This window comes from Colias croceus, chromosome 22 (genome assembly GCF_905220415.1).
Source record: "Colias croceus chromosome 22, ilColCroc2.1".
In the NCBI taxonomy this organism is placed as follows: Eukaryota; Metazoa; Arthropoda; class Insecta; order Lepidoptera; family Pieridae; genus Colias; species Colias croceus.
The window spans coordinates 6,524,285-6,542,615 of NC_059558.1; the positions used below are offsets into that span (position 1 = coordinate 6,524,285).

Below are 18,331 nucleotides of genomic sequence, written 5' to 3' on the forward strand. Positions count from 1 at the left end.
ATATGCATAATAATATTCCTGTAAATTTTATGTATTACTAGCCGCGCCACGTGGTTTAACACGCGTGGCTCCGGTCCTGTTGGTCTTATCGTGATGATATATAGCCTATAGCTTTCCTCGGTAAATGGGCTATCAAACACCGAAATAATTTTTCAAATCGGACCAGTAGTTCCTGAGATTAGCGCGTTCAAACAAACAAACTCTTCAGCTTTATAATATTAGTATGGATTAACTAATAACATTTTTTCAAATGTAATTGTCGGATATATGACCGAGGTATGCGGGTTTTTCTTTGACTGCGCGGGCGTAGCCGCGGGTGGAAAGCTAGTTATTATATAAAACGGCTTTATGCATAATAAATTAAGAATGTATTTTATACACGTAAATTTTATATTTTACTAAACAAAAAACGGAAGCTGCGCAACTAAAGAATTCCCGAAGCAAGGAAATGTTTGCACAACCCTCGTTTCTTCACTCGAGTGACACTGAGAGTTTCAAAGTCACATCATTTAGAGCGTGTCCGTTACGGGCCTTCGTGGTTATTGTATAATCTGTAGGACGTGTTTGTGTGTTAGAATTAAAAAAAAAACTTGCACAAATATGGAGAAAAAAAAAATTGAAATATAACGTAATTTTGAAGGTCTGCAGTTTTCGTAAACCCTTGATCAATATGAAAAAAAAAAATACACATTGGAAACGTTCTTTTTTCTGATAAATTTTCTTCTCGAACAAGTAGGTGATCCGTATTTATTTTTCTTCAAACCTAATATGGGTTATGTGTCTGTACTAAAGAGGTGGCCTAGTTATCTGATGGTTCTTTATTAGTAAAAGAATCCTTTAAAACTGCAATCATATTTATTTATTTTAAATTTATTGGTGGCATTTTAACTACCTACTTAAATAAAAAAAATGCGTAAATTAGAAGTATATGAGAACTTTGTGATGTTAAAAATAAACTTTCTAAATTGGTACGTTATTTATTTAAATTCATTTCCATAAATTCCCTAACAATGGTGGTCTAGCCGTCAACGGTCTTTGAAATTCCTTTAAAACAATCCCGCTTCGCACCTGGCGTATAAATACAAAAAATATTAAAATATACGACAATTATACTTTAATGTATATACAGTTGCCTTGTATGGTATACTTAGAAAAACGCATTGACGCCGTTGAAAAGGGGATTTCAAAGAAATTGTTGAAAAAGGAAAGTTGTTGAAATGTTAAGGTCAGTCAGTCAGGGCTAATATCAAGAAGGTATTTATTATAAAAATATCTAAATCGAATTACAGCCCCAAACATGTAAAAACGCATTTTTCAATAAACTTGACTATTCTATTAAAGCGCTATTTTTTAAGCCAATCAACTTTTCCTAGGAAAATCATTATATAACATCCTATGAAATCCCCTTAATCATCTCCTGTGATGCTGATCTGAGATCCGATATCCGTGTTGCCGGGCATCGAACCTGGCCGCTACGTCTCCATCGAGATAACAACGACAATTGAATCAAACTACGCTGTCTCTATCCGCCAATGATGAATAGATCTGGATGTGCCAATTTGTTTAATAAAAAGATATAGCATAAAGTCAAATATTTAGCGAAGGATCTAAGCTTTTTAATCAAGCCACCTAGCGTACAGAAAGTGTCACCTATTTCAAAAATTTACGTAGTCTCTATATTCATAAACCTTAATTTTTGCGGACTAAAGCGGTTAATAATAAATAAATAATACGTTGACATTTCTTTTAGAATATGTCTAACTACCTAATAGCTGTTTGCAATGTCAACATTAAAATGATAAACGATGATTATTGCCATAAAATAGAGCACAAACAACAAAAACAGTACATAATATATTAGGTAATATATGTACATTTTACCAGCATACAGTCTTATTTTAGTACTAGCTTCCGCCCGCGACTGCGTCCGCGCGGAGTCTTCACGTGGATGGTTTATTTCTCCATTTTGAGTAACTCTGACAATGACATCTTATAAATATCTATTGGACCCAAATACGGCTAGGCCTATAATAATACGCAACGTATGTTTGCGCTTCTACAGAACAACGTCTATGGATAAAACTGAAAAATTAAGATTAATTTTTTTCTACGTATTTTTCCAGGATAAAAAGTATCCTATTTTACGCCCAGGATAATAAGGTATAATTATACCAAGTTTCATCGAAATCGAACCGTTAGTTTTCACGTGATGCCTTCACATACAGACAGACAGACAGACCCTTCTACAGATTTATTATATGTATAGATTATGCATTAAATTCAAAACAATGGCTCATCCAGTAGCCATATTCCTGCTATGAAGCAAGTGCCTGGAGCCACCATCAAGTCGGAATGCCAGGCAATGAGTACTTTTCGAATGCGATCCAATGATTGATATTGTAGAGAATTTGTTGATCTTACGACCAAGTCCTGGAGTGTACTTTCGTAGCTGGAAATGTTTATCGTTTGCTAGTATACGCGCTAGTTATATGATAGTGGGTATGCCAGTGTCATTAATTCTTTGGTGGAAATATTAATAAAAAAAGTACTATAAATAGGAATCGAAAAAAAACAATTGGACGTACCTGCTTATCATGAACGTAGACATTTCCTGAAATATACGTTGGGAATTACACCACAGTTACACATACCTATATGTAAGAGAGGAGAATTTTTAGATTTTAGGGCCGAGATTCTTTTAAACATATTTCACATACTAGAGTAATACATAATAGTGTTCATCGTAATCATTTTATGTAAACACGAACGTTTTTTTTTGTCTTCTCAATATAGAGTGGATTTAATTTAACAAATAGCAACAGGTTAATTTATTTCATAAACAAAAATAGTCCAAAGAAAGTGTCATTAAGAGATTATAAAAATAACTAGGGCAGCTATTAGTACCAGGCTAGCATAAAAACGCGCTAGTTAGATAAAGAGGCATTAACTCTACATCCGGGCGTTTTCACTTGGCAAGGAACAATTGCTATCAACGTGCGAACGTACTTCTACTGTGTGATTGTTTCCTGGTAACTTAGTGAAACAGTTTGTGTATTGTGCAAGAAAGAAAATAAAAAAGAAGAAAAGAGTTAATTACTATGTCAAATTGCGTGTCCCAAAATAATATATATATTTTCAATGATATAAAATTTAATGAAGTAATGTAACTTTGTTATAAATTAAGCTAGTGTGAAATCCTGCTAAAATTTTACCACTGACCTATTACTCTCCCGAATTCTCGTAGAATTTTTATTCCTAAAACTAAATCTGAATCAAAACACTGCGTTTGACTAGATATTATCGTAAACGATAACTCCCGTATACAATGCAAATTCATATGCTTTACTTATCATCATAAGTACCAGGCGATTATGAAATGCAAAGAGATTTAACAAAACAAGTGAAAGCGCTAGCAGATTTTATACAACTGTAAAGGAAAACGGGTCCTAATGTAGTGGCGACGTTGCACAAAAATGGTACCGCTATGGACAAGATTCCATTTAACATGGCCCTTAGATAGGGTGACTAGTCTTTTATTTTTAACGGACATAAATAATAAAATTCACGATGTTTAATAAGCAGAGACAATGAAAGCCCACTATCAAGATATGATTGCAAAATATCACTCCTTGTTTGGAACCCTTAGTTGGTTGTAACTTTCATCAAATTCATTGATGCTTTCGGCTTTCATTAAGGTGTGAATCGTTATATTGCATAATTCATTATCAAGCTATTTTTGTTACGATAATGCTCAAATAAACTTTTAAACAGGAATGGTAATAAATTACATTTATGAAAAATTTTCCAAATATAAGTCAAAAACGTACCTATATAATATTATTGTTATATTTAGCTAACATATTATGGTAAATAAGTTCACATAATCGATTGTATTTATATTTGCACTCATTTGTGCTTTTATTTCCTTACTAAACTTTTAACTGATAAATCCCATAAAATTGAAACAGTTAGTCACACTAGTAAAGTGTTTAATTACCATACTTCACGTCTCATACGGGACTCACTGAGCCATTAAATCAAATGATTAAATGTAATTAAAAGCTATAATCTTTTTGTATAATACATAATATACTTAAGGATAAGACATGTTCATTGTTCATCTACACATATTGTAGGTAGTTGAACATATTTTTTCCCCCTTTTGGTAGTAGGTAACGTTAGTTTAACGTTTCCTCTCTAACGAAGCTATAGCTCTATTATATACCTATCTATTGACTGAGTTTTAACTTAGGCGCAATTCGATTCAATGAATAATAAAACATGTGAACAGGGTCTAAACAAATATGATTAAAAATATGTATGTAATTTAGACTTCGCTCACTTCTGCTGCGAAATTGTATCTTTCTTGCAGGATAACTACAGTGCAGTTGATTCAAAGTTTATCTTAAAAAGCCTCCAAAGATCCCTGATCCTTCCAAAATTTCAAAACTAGCTTTCAGCTTATTACCCTCTAGGCAAATAGAGCCTTTTTATTGACCTACTTAATTCTAAGCTATCGTGTCCATTTTTAAGCTATTGAGGCGGTCAACTGTTCATAATATACACATAAGGATATGTTACATACATCGTAGAAATAGTAAGGCATTATAAATCTGTTTCACTTCCTACAAGAACATATTATAATATGTCCGGCTAGAATTCAAAGCAGTGAAAGGCGGTTCAAGGCAGATAACTTTAGTTTACAGATGATAAAAGTTTTTATTCGGGTCAATTTACATCCTTGTTGGAAGATATATTTCTTCCGTAACGGATGAAGAAAATATATGTTTATCCGTTTGTCCTATATCCCGGGTCAGGCCATACAATGTCTTGATTGGCCTGAATTGATCAAATGTTATGTTTCGCTGCCATGCGCTTGTTCCCTCTCTGATTGTATTGGTATTGCATCCCTTTAGATAACGAATAAGATTACATAGTGCATTGATTTTGCTATTAGTAATTCTTATTTGAGATTGGCCTCAGTGACCGAATTTCTGTTAGAAAGAAGTCGTAGAAACTGGGAGATAAAAATATGCTTAATTTCTATAATATATAGAATATTATGGATTGATTTTTTAAACAGGTTTTTACTTATCAACAGCAAACATACCGCACATTCAAAATTGGTAGAATTTCCTTTTAGTGGATTATTCACTTTACAGTTATAAATACGAAGGAAAAAATAATACCTACAGGACTATAAGTCCAGTCAAAAAGCCCATTCAGTTGTGATTTTCAACCCACCATCTTTGGATATTTATTTAAGAAACTCGAACCGCATTATTCCAGGCATGGTCTATAAATAAATAATCGTACAAGCGCAAACAGTAACAAGTAAATTGATATTTATAGTGCCGTAAACAATGAATTTCTTCAACGATCTAACGTGGGCGCAGTTAAACTTATGTAATATGACATACTTATGAAGTAGGACGTGCTCGTGTCTATAAAATGCTATAATTAATCTTTGTTTTGATATTTAAAACATATTTTGTCGTGTACCGGTGTTTTGTAAGTAAACATATGTCTTGCTTAAGTGTTCCTTGTTAAGGGAACAAGTTTGTAAAAAAATGTAGACTGAAAAAACAAATAAATACAATTAGGTATTAAACCTTATTAGTGCTTTTTTAACTTTTGCCCTTTATGTTAAGGACTTATTTAAAGAATTTCGAGTAATTCCTTGGGACTAAAACGATTAAAACACACATAAAATATCTATATCTAGATTAAATAGTGTCAGCAAGCTTACAACATAGCAATTAGCCGTTTAGTGCCAAGATTACCTAGATCCAGACAGTTAGACTTGCTAGCTAATTACCAGGGTCGCATGGGTCAGAGGAGATGTGGATATGGAATTACCTTTCTATTATGTTTGGACTAATTAATAAAAACGTGTATGTAGGTGATAATTAAATCTTTATTCCTACTAGATTGAAGACGGTAAAGTTACTTTGGAATTGAGTCAAAATAAATCTTAAAAAAGCTTATGTTCAATTAGAAAAATATAAATTTACGATTCCGTATATGTATAAGAAACTAAATCTGCTCTCGGACTCTACATTAAAATACATAATCTATATTGTAGCAATCATAAAATATGCGTGCACAAATAATATTTCACAATTGGCGCGTGCTCATCTCAGTTTGACATATCGTTTCAAAATGGCGCCTGACAGTTTCATTTATCTTTGTTATGGCGTTGAATTATACAGCATTGTTCTTGTTATGGCTATCGATAGATGAAGTTTATATTTAAGGTTAGCTGGAGAAAATAATTGGTATTTATAGAGATCGAAGGTCATCATAATTTCGTCGTAATGTGGGTGTTATTATTGTTAAAAAGTAAGCGATGTTCGTTAGTAGCATTGATAGATAGTTACGTATTTTGTTATTAATAATTAATGATTATATTTTATTTGTAAAAATATTTGGAGGAGAATGATGTTGTAGTTTTATGGAAAATGTTACAAAACATTTTATGTACCTACATTGTTTATGCAATACTAAGTTTATGTTTGTATAAAGTGTAATATTTATTACTACCTACTGCGGTTATTTTTAAAAATTATTTCACAAAATACATAAAAAGTTATTGCTTAGTGGCTTATTTTATGTTCTTATGAGATAAAAACTATTTTTTTTTACTTATGCCTGCAAATAGTGTAGCTGTTTAAGTTTAAACACAAATATGTTAAATCCCTCTATCTGTTTGAACATGATATTAAAATCGACCGATGTGTATCACGATGGTATCTTGTCAAAAATAAAACTTTTTGTACACATCTAAATAAATATTATGTAAGCAATAAGCAAATAGCCTGATATCTTTCAGATAAAATGGAATACAAATACCAACAACTAGATTTCCGCCCGCGGCTTCGCCTGCGTTTTTAAAGAAAAACTCGCGTAGTTCCCGTTCCCGTGGGATTTCCGGGATAAAATAAAACCTATCCTATATTACGACTGCGCTTGCTACGAATATGTGTGTGCTTAATTTCATTGTAATCGGTTCAGTAGGTAGTATTTGCGTGAAAGAGTAACAAACACACACACACATCCTTACAAACTTTCGCATTTATAATATTAGTAGGATATTTGTAATGGTTTATCTATTCTTATAAAATCGTGTTCCCACTATCCGTACCAAAAATGAAGTCATTAGTCAATATATGAAATTTGGAATGGATTTTAAGAAAATAGGACCTTAATAATAAAAATATAAGGTTTATTATTCTAATAAAACCGAGCTAATGTTTTATTTAGTACTAGTTAATGGCCAATAGTACCTAATACGAAGGAAAGTTATAAATTTAGATGTCATTAATGGATACGTGTATTTATGTTCGCTATCACACTATAAAATAAAACGATATTAATTAATGCATATCAATGTTCTATTGGTTTACTAGAACATTCTAGAAATGCTTTATTTTTCTTCGGCACTCAATCTTGATAACTTTTTGGGGTGAAAGAATTTTTTTGCCACCTTTGAATATTAAACCTGTCTTTTAGATAAATTTTGATTGGTATTTTATGTACATTATGCAGTAAATAATAGAAAAAAATTAAACATATAAAATGAAAAGCTTATGAATACCAACAAGTGATAACTGCGTTAAAAACAACCGACTTCAAACTTGCACTTGCAAAATTTACAAATACCTACAGACAAAAATGCTCATAAAATAAAAACTACTGGGCCTATTCGAATAAAATTTTTATGGGACCAATTCGACACCATCCCGCATCGAACAAAAAAGAATCACGTAAATCGGTTCAGAAACCTCGGAGTAATCGGTGTACATACATAAAAAAAAAATATATACCGGCCGAATTGATAACCTCCTCCTTTTTTTTTTTGAAGTCGGTTAAAAAGGACTTGATACTCGGTTAATCAATGTAGGAATTGGAAGCATGATATAATATCCGTTATGGTATATATACTATTAACTATATTATACATTAATTTTAGTTTTAATCATAAAATACACCGGAATTCATGTAGTGTAATGCATGTAGTCATCTTAGAAGTAGGTTATCGTGTAACATTGGCCTTATATGGAAACATTAACGATTTTAAAAATTGCAGTATATAGCCTATTTTGCAAGAACAGTTCATCAGTATAACCTAGTACTGGTTTTTTTCTCAGGTATAAAAATAAAATTTCCTTGTATTAAATAAATTAAAATAATATGTTGTAAAATGTTGTAAAAAATTGTTGTATAATTCAGTGTTATTTTAAACGAAGCTCCTTAGGGAGCCAATTTAACCATCACGAGGTACCGGGATGTCATCACCATACTAGATGTTACACGATCTATATTCTAGGTTACATAACGTCTAATACTAAGATTTACACGCACGACTGCGCTTGCTACGAATACGTTTCATAATTGTGTTGAAATTTTGTAAACTTTGAATTTCGAATATTTTCACATCCTATTTCACATCTTAGTTTTGGCGTTTGTTTTTTAATTGCCAGCCTGTTAATTGCCAATAGACAAAATAATAGCTACAATAAAACCTTATTTCGTAGTCTTGAAGGAATACTAAATGGTTATTATTATCTAAGTCACTCCTCATTGTGATCTTTCTGACCTCAACAAACTTCTGAATCCATTGCATTAATAAGATAATGCGGCAATACAAATTATATGTAGGACAAAGCTCTAAATATCGAAAGATACACCGCGCTTGACAGATAAGAGCCGCCATCTTGCGTAACGGTTCAAATTATTCGAAATTGGAACTTTGTTTTATCCATCTAAGGTATTGTATCTAGTGGCCAGTGCTATAGATAATACAAGTCAGCTTTATTTAAAGGCAGGGTGAATGCATTCGGCTAGTTAAGGCGCGCTCACACAGATTAGGTATCACAAATTGTTCGTTTTTAATGTTAGTGGAATAAAATTGTATAGGCATACAATTTACATTCGAGAATGTTTATTATGATTGACTAAGTATCTGAAATAAAAGCGCTTCAGCATTTATGTATTTTAATCCAAAATTTTGTCTTTATATGCAGTAGACATAGTACCTATTTAATAAATTCCTGTAGGTATATTGGTTTCTTCAAATTATTATCTTATAATCATACCTAATTCTCACCTTAGCATTACGAAGACACACTGACATAAATCTATATAGAACTCAACAATCATGCCCAAGCCTATTTGCCCGTGTACAATGGCTTTATAGAAAGCTAGATGTACTGTGGGCTTGATAAGTACGCTTCCCAGTTTCATGCAAATTATTATCACAATTTTGACCTGTCAGTGGGCGTTGGCTGTTGTATAATCGTTATTTATGGGGTCCTGGTATCGATCGCGATTGCGAGTGAGCTTCAATATGAGTGTGAGTGAGTTATGGGGAAATTGAGTTGAGTTGGAGGTTGGGAAGTTAATTGAATTGATGGAATTAAATTCAATGAATAGATAATTATATCATGTAATGTAAAGTAATAACTTTTATTTATTTATTCATGTTCATTGAAAACTAAATTGATAAATTCAAGCTCTGCGTGTGAAGTCCCATGTCCCCTAGTGGGGTAAGGCGCAGATGCATTATACATCTGTTTCACTGATCGATTTTCTTTAGGGACAAGTAGGTGATCAGCTTTCTGTATACTACCTGACCAAGACATTTATTTTCTTCGTCTCCAACGGGAATCGAACTCAGGACCCCTCGGTCAACCACTGTACCGAGGAGGCGGACTACGTACGTACTTAATTGTCACACTTTACTATAGTTGCACAATATTTAAAGTATTCTGGTTTGTTAATCTGTTTAGTTTTTGAAAAACCTTCGCCACAAATTGGGTACCTATTATTATTGCTATGAAAATTAACACTCTATTATTAGGCATTATTTTCCTTCCTATTTTACCAAAAAATACCAAACTATCAGTTTAATGTTATATTTAAACAACGTCTAGATAGCTTTTCAAGTAAAGCTTAGTCAGAGACAGTGTGAGACAGAGAAGTTGTCCTTTTGACGACCATTGTGATGTCAACTGCTGACAAGAATGTATCTTATTAAAAGTTGTTTATAATGCATAATACAATCGATATTAATAATGAATTTAATTCATATGATTTGTTATAGTTCAAGGATTTAGTTGGATATTATGATTCTTCTTATTTCGATTTATTTTCTACTCTATGTTAGGTACATATAATTTTTAAATATTTATAAAATTTTAACTCGATTCTGTAATTAATTTAACAACAGTTAAACATTAATCCTAACTATTTCTAATATATAAATTAAATGTAATAAACCTTTAATTAACCATGGACCCAATATCTAAAATAACTAACACTAAAGATACTTCATATTATTCAAAGTTAAAAAATGTTACGAATATTTCAATTGATTTTTAAATGATGTTATTTTATAACAAGGGACGATTTCTTCAATCCAATATTTACTTAAAAAAAACGTAAAACAACGCAATTCAACTTTCCACCCAAATTTGAATTCAAATGCTTTCGAAAGAGAACCCACGCGTGTTGATTTAATCAACAATATTGACATATTGTGAGAGTTTATGTATGTCTGTTAATGAGATATACAGAAATATTAAAGTTACATTACATAATGTTTACACTGTGTAGAAATAATTATTGTACCATCTCTATTTTTCAAATCATGATGTTAGGTAAAACCTAATGACTAATCTACCACAGATTTGTACGAGGAAAAGTTTTAATATAAGGTATAAAGTATTTATGGTATTGGCAATTCATATTTTCCTCCAAAAAATTAGAGAATGAAGTTCTGGCATCCTTTTCTTCATACCTACCTACTTATTTTTTATAACCTATACAACATTAATCTTTAAACCTTATAAGATTCCAATCGCAAATTTATGTTAGAAAAATTGTCATTTTTTTCTCTACTTATAAAAAATATATCGAGACCTTCATATTAACAGAATTTACTTGCTAATTACATAATTACAAAAAATTACACCCTTTCATTACACCTTTTCATGACACTAACCTTAAATCACACAAAAACGGTCATTAGTCAAATAGCCAATATTCTAATTTGGCTCAAACCAAGTATGGCACAAATATCCGGTTTGCAAGTCGTCGACCCTACTGATCGGCTCGGATAGGCCGCACGCGCCTCTTATCAGGACATGGCTCGATCTAGCCGGGAGACGATAGCGTTTTAGGTTGCCTAGGTTTTAGAAAGAAAGGATGTATATTCAGGAAATAATTTTAATGGTCATAAATGGTGCTAAGTAAGAAGTTTTATGCTGCCTATATGGCAAGACTTTATAGCATCGTTTCTCTGTTTCATTTAGGGTATAATGTATAAACTATTAAGGAAAAGAAGATATATTTAAGGGTCGTTTAGCGGTATTAATTAGGGCATGAAGGAGTAAAGCTTTTCAGAGTATGTCAGGAGGGTAAGTATGAAAGAGTAACTTATAAGATGCTTTTGAAGACTCATAAAATATGCCATCATCATCATCATCAATCAATAATAAAGGAACGTAACGCAAAGCTTTATTAGATAGGTACTTTGCAAATACGCCACTTGTAAAATAATGCCTACAACTACACGTCCTATTTATAAATTAAGTATTTAATATATTTTTGTACGTTCAAAGTAGAGAAATTAATTTATGTTAAAATGCAAGTTGGAAAAGTTAAGGGAGGACTTCCGCGCGAAAATGTCAAGAACAAAGCTTTAAAGTACAATTATATATTATATGAAATTGCCTAATTTTATCCTATAATTAATGAGTCTTCATACTATATCGCATCTAAAAGAATTCAACACGTTTCGCAGTTCGTTTTATTTCATAAACCTAAATTAATTATAGAACAGGCAGATAAAGCTTAGGTAAGTGAATTTTGTGAAAGAATAAAATATTTTTTTTTGTTTGCAAATTCTTTTAAGGCTTTTGAACCTAAACAGAGCAAAGCAACGGGAAAAAGCTAGTTAACGTTTTCACAAGCTATATTCTAATAATAATAAGTAATTCATTAGAACAACCAATAAAAATGCAATTAAATGCATGAACAAATAAGAAATAGCGCTTTATAGTTATATAATGTTGTTGCAAATGTTCTCATAGTTATTGTGTTTCTTGATGACAATGCTTGCATTTTATTGTATGTTATGTCATAGATTAGGTGAAAGATAATAATGAACTGGTTATGATTATAATAACTCTTCCTTTGCTAAGGAAACAAATAAAATAGTTTTAATATTTCTCGATGACTCGATGACCTAAATTACTTTATATTTAGTGTGTGTATTTTTAGGAAAAACGGGATCAATACAGACAATTTTCAATAATTATTGTCGTTATAAAATTAAACCAGCTATATATAATTCCACTAGCTGCTCCGCGCGGTTTCACCCCCGTGGCTCCACTCCTGTAGGTCGTAGTGTGATGATAGCCTATAGCCTTCCTCGATAAATGAGCTATAACACCGAAAGAATTTTTCAAATCAGACCAGTAGGTACTTCCCGAGAATAGCGCGTTCAAACAAACAAACTCTTCAGCTTTATAATATTAGTATAGACTAGCTTCCGCCCGCGACTCCGTCCGCGCGGAAAAATTAAGAAAAATTAAGATTTTTTTTCTACGTATTTTTCCGGGATAAAAAGTATCCTATATTACGCCCAGGATAATAAGGTATAATTATACCAAGTTTCATCGAAATTGAACTGTTAGTTTTCACGTGATGCCTTCACATACAGACAGACAGACAGACAGACAGACAGACAGACAAAAATTTTTTTAATCACATGTTTGGGCTTGGTATCGATCCAATAACACCCCCTGCTATTTATATTTTCAATATTTTAAATGTACAGAATTGACTCTTCTACAGATTTATTATAATTAAGTATGTATAGATATGGAACAGTACTTTAATAATTTTGAGGAAATGTTAATGGAGCTCATAGCTTCCCCTTTAGAGATCATCAAGATTTACGGATTTTTATTAGAAGAAAAGAAAATATAGATATGTTTATATTATATGAAATTATTGTTTTCTCAATCAATTATACTTTCGCAAACTAATAAAACGAATTTTACGAGCACTAAAATACTTCTGTTATAGTTTATGAACTAAAAACTGCAATACTATTGTATAATTAGCGTTGTTACACACACGCTAGTAATACAATATAATGTGAGATTACACAGTTTCTGATATTAAGTGTAACCCAGTACCCAGTACAACCTCCTGGCTGATTTTCAATAAGATGTCAGTACTCCGTACTTCCCGTTGGCCATATTGCTCACCAGACGCCATAAAGCTCTCAGAATAATTAAAAAGTCATCGAGATAAGTGAAATTCCATCAACATGAGTCCCACTAAAAGACTTACGCGAACTTAGCTGCAGAATGATATAGATAGTCTGATTAAATAAAGGATCTTATCCTCCATCCTATTGCACTAATCAAATGGAATTCCCAAAAGTCTTTAGACTTAGGTAAATCACTTAATAAGGAAAATTGTCGCTTCTAAGCTCAATGGTTTCGTTTGGACGATTTATAAGTAAAAAAATACACCCGGGCGGAGACAAAGTAAAAGCAAAATTGCTTGCTTTCGTCTGTCTGTCACCTATTATACCTACTATTCTTATAATATCTTAAAAAATACTCAACGAATATCGATACCGTTTTTATAGATAGCGTAGTACTCAAGGAAGGTTATAGAATATAATATTATGGTAAGTTTTAAACAAAGCGGGTGAAACCGCGGTCGGTATGCTAGTTTAAATTAAATTACATGTATCAACTCTTATAAAATTACACGTTGAATGAAAGCGATACGAGGAGTTATCTCAAGGTGTCGTAACAAAGGGCCCGGAGATGTTGTCCTTGAAGGTCGTCCTGTGTCCTTTTTTAACAACAAAAATTGCCCTTGTGGAGCACAGAGTAGAAATATATAATATAGAGGTTGATTTAATTTGAAATGGGATTTATAACTTTTTAGTTTATTTTATTTGTATGTTGAATTTCTGAGGATGAGATCAGGTCAGGAACAAATTAATTGTTTTGAAACTTACAAAAAGCATAAATAAATTATTATAAACTGATATTTGTAAATATTGTTAAAATCGAATTATTAAGCTATCTGTCAAACCTTTCCCAACAACAAATTAATGATAAATTGTAACTACAGAATCAAATTAAATCAAATTAAATATAAATTTAAATAATCAAATTAAAATTTTAATTTTACTTACAAGAACTTCTGTCGTAAAGTTACTCTACACAGACGCATTGTTAAATATATTTGGACACTGCCTCTGTGGTAAAGCTACTCTGTACATCAGTGAGAGTGGAGTGATTTTTGCTAAGCACGTCGTCAGTGTAATAACCGCGTTATGTTATTATACGTCTGCGGCGTTTTTGTGATCGACCGCTCGTTTGTTTTCAGCGCCATCTAGCGGGGAGTGGAATAAATCACAATGCAATTTGTCCCTTTATTTGTTATATAGTTATATAGCTATATAAAGCTATATAGCTTTCCGCCCGCGGCTTCGCCCGCGTTTTCAAAGAAAAACCCGCATAGTTCCCGTTTCCGAGGGATTTCAGGGATAAAACCTATCCTATCTCTCAAGTTGGATCGAACTGCACATGGTGTGCGAATTTTATTATAATCGGTTAAGTTGTTTAGGAGTCCATTGAGGACAAACATTGTGACACGAGATTTATATATATTAAAAGATAGCTTTGCCTTAACGATTGTGACGATAATAAAAAATATCGTCTATTAAACTTTCCTGTATTTTATTTATGAATTGAGAAACACAGCCTTTAGCCGTACACCCACTCACTGTAAAGTGGGCGAAATTTTGTGCAAAATATTTTAAATATGAATAAATCGGGCTTAAAAATAAAAAGAATAATAATTTCTAAAATAGGAATTTTCATACTTTATTTCCTATAATATAGCTTGCTACTTTTTCGGTAATTTCAAAGTTTTAATCAGTTTTTAATTAATGTAACAGTCACTTAAAACTAAACAACTGCGTACAAACAAAGTTTCAATTCGCATTCATCATTATCATTCAAAGACATACGACAAGAAGTGGGCCTTGTTGAACTTTAATAAAAAACCTAGCTTAAGAGTCAACCTATGTAACTACAACCATTGAACTATCACCAATGTGAACAATAAGACATATGAAAAAGATAAAATTCATATTTATATCTATATAGGTACATACTTACTTATGCTTATTTCTCTACATATTAACGACAGTTTGTTGAAACGTTCTTTTTCTGTACTTTTCACTCTAAAATATATTATAATTTCAGGTATAAATTATATTCACCAATATTTTTAGTTATACAAAGCTTCATAATAAAAATAAAACATGCTACGACTATTACAAAAAAAAAATTCAAAATAATACTCGATTAAAAAAATTCAGCAGCTCTAAAACTACATAATGCATAAAAATCATTCAGATTAAAGGTCGATGGGGCACTTGTCAGGTTTTTACGAGCTTTCTATAAAGGTTTATAGCCTATTGTGGGACCGCTAGTATGTAGGGGTAATAACATTAACTGTTCTATTTACGATATAACATGCCTTTTTAAGGTTTTACATAAACATTGCGTAACATACAGTAAGGGTTTTGTGTTTTTTCTTTTGTAGTTGAAGTACTGGGATAGGAAATATTTTCCCTAACTTGACGTTGGAAGAAAAGGATTGAAATTATTCGGAAAGACTTTTCTACGACTGATCTATACTCTTATAAAACCAATATTATAACTACCTACCGACTTATCTATTTCATAAACTAAATTTACTTGAGTACCAAATATTATACATGTAACTGTGCATGTAACATAGCTGTTCAGTTGTGAAAATGAAAATTAGCATTCTGTAACAAAAAAAAACTTATTTTTTATTCATATAACTCGATACATTTTTAAAAGCTCAGTCCTATATAATTTCGCCTAAATAATAAACCATTCTTTACAGGTTGGTTCTCAGCGTGCGGCTGCAGGGGCGGAGCGCTGGCCACCCCGCGGGGCTCCATTTCAGCCCTGCTCCGGAACCGGGCCTTCGCCCTCGTATCGCCCCGCGCTATCTCCGCGTACCGCGCGAGACCCGCGTCTGGTAAGATTAGTTTTATCATAATTGTTACCTCTTTTTTCATGTTCACCTTTAGAGGTTACATCTTCTTCACAAAGGTTACAGACAGGTACCTCCCAATTTACTTATAACTATTTAAATTTATTAAACTTCTTCGCACAGGTATAAATTTTTCTACATAGTAGCAAAAACACATTATTAGAGAGCAGTCGCGTTGGTGCTCAGTATGGGCGAAGAATTAAACAGTATTGCGTGGTATTGCTGAAGCTACTCCAAGTAGCACAAGACCCTTACCTTTTTCTAGCAGTAACTGATAAATATTATCTATATTCTATACTAATATTATAAAGAGTTTTCTTTTTCGTTTGTTTGAACGCGCTAATCTCAGGAATTACTAGTCCGATTTGAAAAATGATTTCGGCGTTAGATAGCTCATTTATCGAGTAAGGTTATATATTATCATCACGTTAGGACCAACAAGAGCGGAGCAATGCGGGTGAAGCCGCGGAGTAGCTGCACTCCTGGTGGTCTTAGCGTCTTAGGTCTATTATATATTCTATCTAGTATTATTATTAGAGCTAGTGCTCAAGAGCAACTTTTGTCTCCGCAACTATTTTGTCTCTCCCATCAACTCTATGGGCTAGTAAAAAGTGCGCGCACGTAGCGACGCAACTTCCTATAGAGTTGATGGGAGAGACAAAATAGTTGAGGAGACAAAAGTTGCTCTTGCGCGCTAGCTCTTACAAACCTCATTTTGCAGAGAGCGGTCGCGTAGGTGCCCAGTATGAACGCGCGGCAGCACGGCCGGGGACGCCGCTGCGGCTGGCCGGGGTCTTCGCTGATGGCAGCAAGGCGAAGGCGCCGAAGTATGCCCAACTCATCGACCCGCAAGGAAATGTAAGTATTACTAAGTCTTCAGTGCTTTTGTTCAGGTTAGTGACCATTTTAAGGACAGCAATAAATGTAAAAAAAGACGTGTGGCACTCGGGGACTGCCGCGGTAAAGCTATTGCATAGCATGCCTTCAAGCCACACCTCAGAGCCCGTCGGAGTGGGGAGCGTGAGGTTTTTTCGTTACGGAATTTCTCGATTCGGTCCCCGCGCTCAAGACCCGCGATAGAAGCTATGCAATAGCTTAAAAATAGAAAACATTAGGAACAAAGTAACATAGTGCAGATAAACGTATGTAGAGATGAAACCATAAAAGCTTAAGTTAGCCGTGGCACAGGTGCCAACGTCTACCCCTTTACGTGAAATAAGTTTCACAAAGATACGAGAGGCTAGTTATTAAATAGTATCGACCAATATCCAATACTGCGCATTCAGCAGTCATAAGTGACTTCACTTTATAATTGGTTTATCCCTGATCAGATCTTGACCTTCTCATCCTAATGACTGACCCACTATCGCGATGAAACACACATTCAACAAATCTGCATTGTAATACGGCTACAACGATATAAGTATCATCATGATACGTCAAATCAACACCAATATACATACAACATATAAAACAGCTTGAGGTAAGCCGTACACAGTTACTTCGGAATTTTATTCCACGATCGAAAGCAAAGCCAATCGTTAAGCCGACATCTATTAATCAACTCCTCAGATGCGCCAGAAACAATGCAAAACAAAAATGCAAACCCCTAACGCGGTATCTCGATTAATTCTCGACGCGAATCGAGTCTGAGATCGTTATCGATTGCAACCTGTAATTTGCTAGATGGTGATTATACTTTTTGTTCGATTATCATCTTAATTACGAAAGTGTAGAACGAGCTTTTTTACAAATAAGCGTAGCGTGGTAGTGGTAAAATAAATAGGGAATAAATAAAATGCTACATACGGAATAATTACGTACTGATGTGGGGAGATTTAATTTAAAGTTATAGGGCACAATGTAAGCTTTTATTAACTGATGGCATGTGTACTAATTGTGGTACTAATACATAATATGTATTAAAAAAAGCTACTCGTTCGGAATTTTAAACAGTTTATTGTGCGCTTGGATCGCACTTTAACGCTAAGAAAAACTAGCTATAATGTAAAAATTCCTAGAAAGGTATACCTAGTTTAAAATAAGTAGTTTAGAATTCAAGATAACAGTTTATTAAACATAATTACCTAATTACCAAATTAATAGAGTGTACAAATTTCGGCTAAATATGAACAATACAGAATTAAATAAATACCTAATTTATTATTTGAATAATCTTCTTATATATTGATTACCT

The 18,331-nt window shown here is 32.9% G+C and overlaps 1 protein-coding gene across 1 annotated transcript in view; it reads left to right on the forward strand.

The window, feature by feature from the left end:
• LOC123701687 overlaps nucleotides 1–18,331 on the forward strand; it is an 88,633-nt gene that overhangs the window by 55,517 nt on the left and 14,785 nt on the right. Inside the window, exons 3-4 of the mRNA XM_045649188.1 lie at nucleotides 15,982–16,119; nucleotides 16,856–16,992. Coding sequence (XP_045505144.1) covers nucleotides 15,982–16,119; nucleotides 16,856–16,992 — 275 coding nt within the window. The remainder of the gene's footprint in view (nucleotides 1–15,981; nucleotides 16,120–16,855; nucleotides 16,993–18,331) is intronic.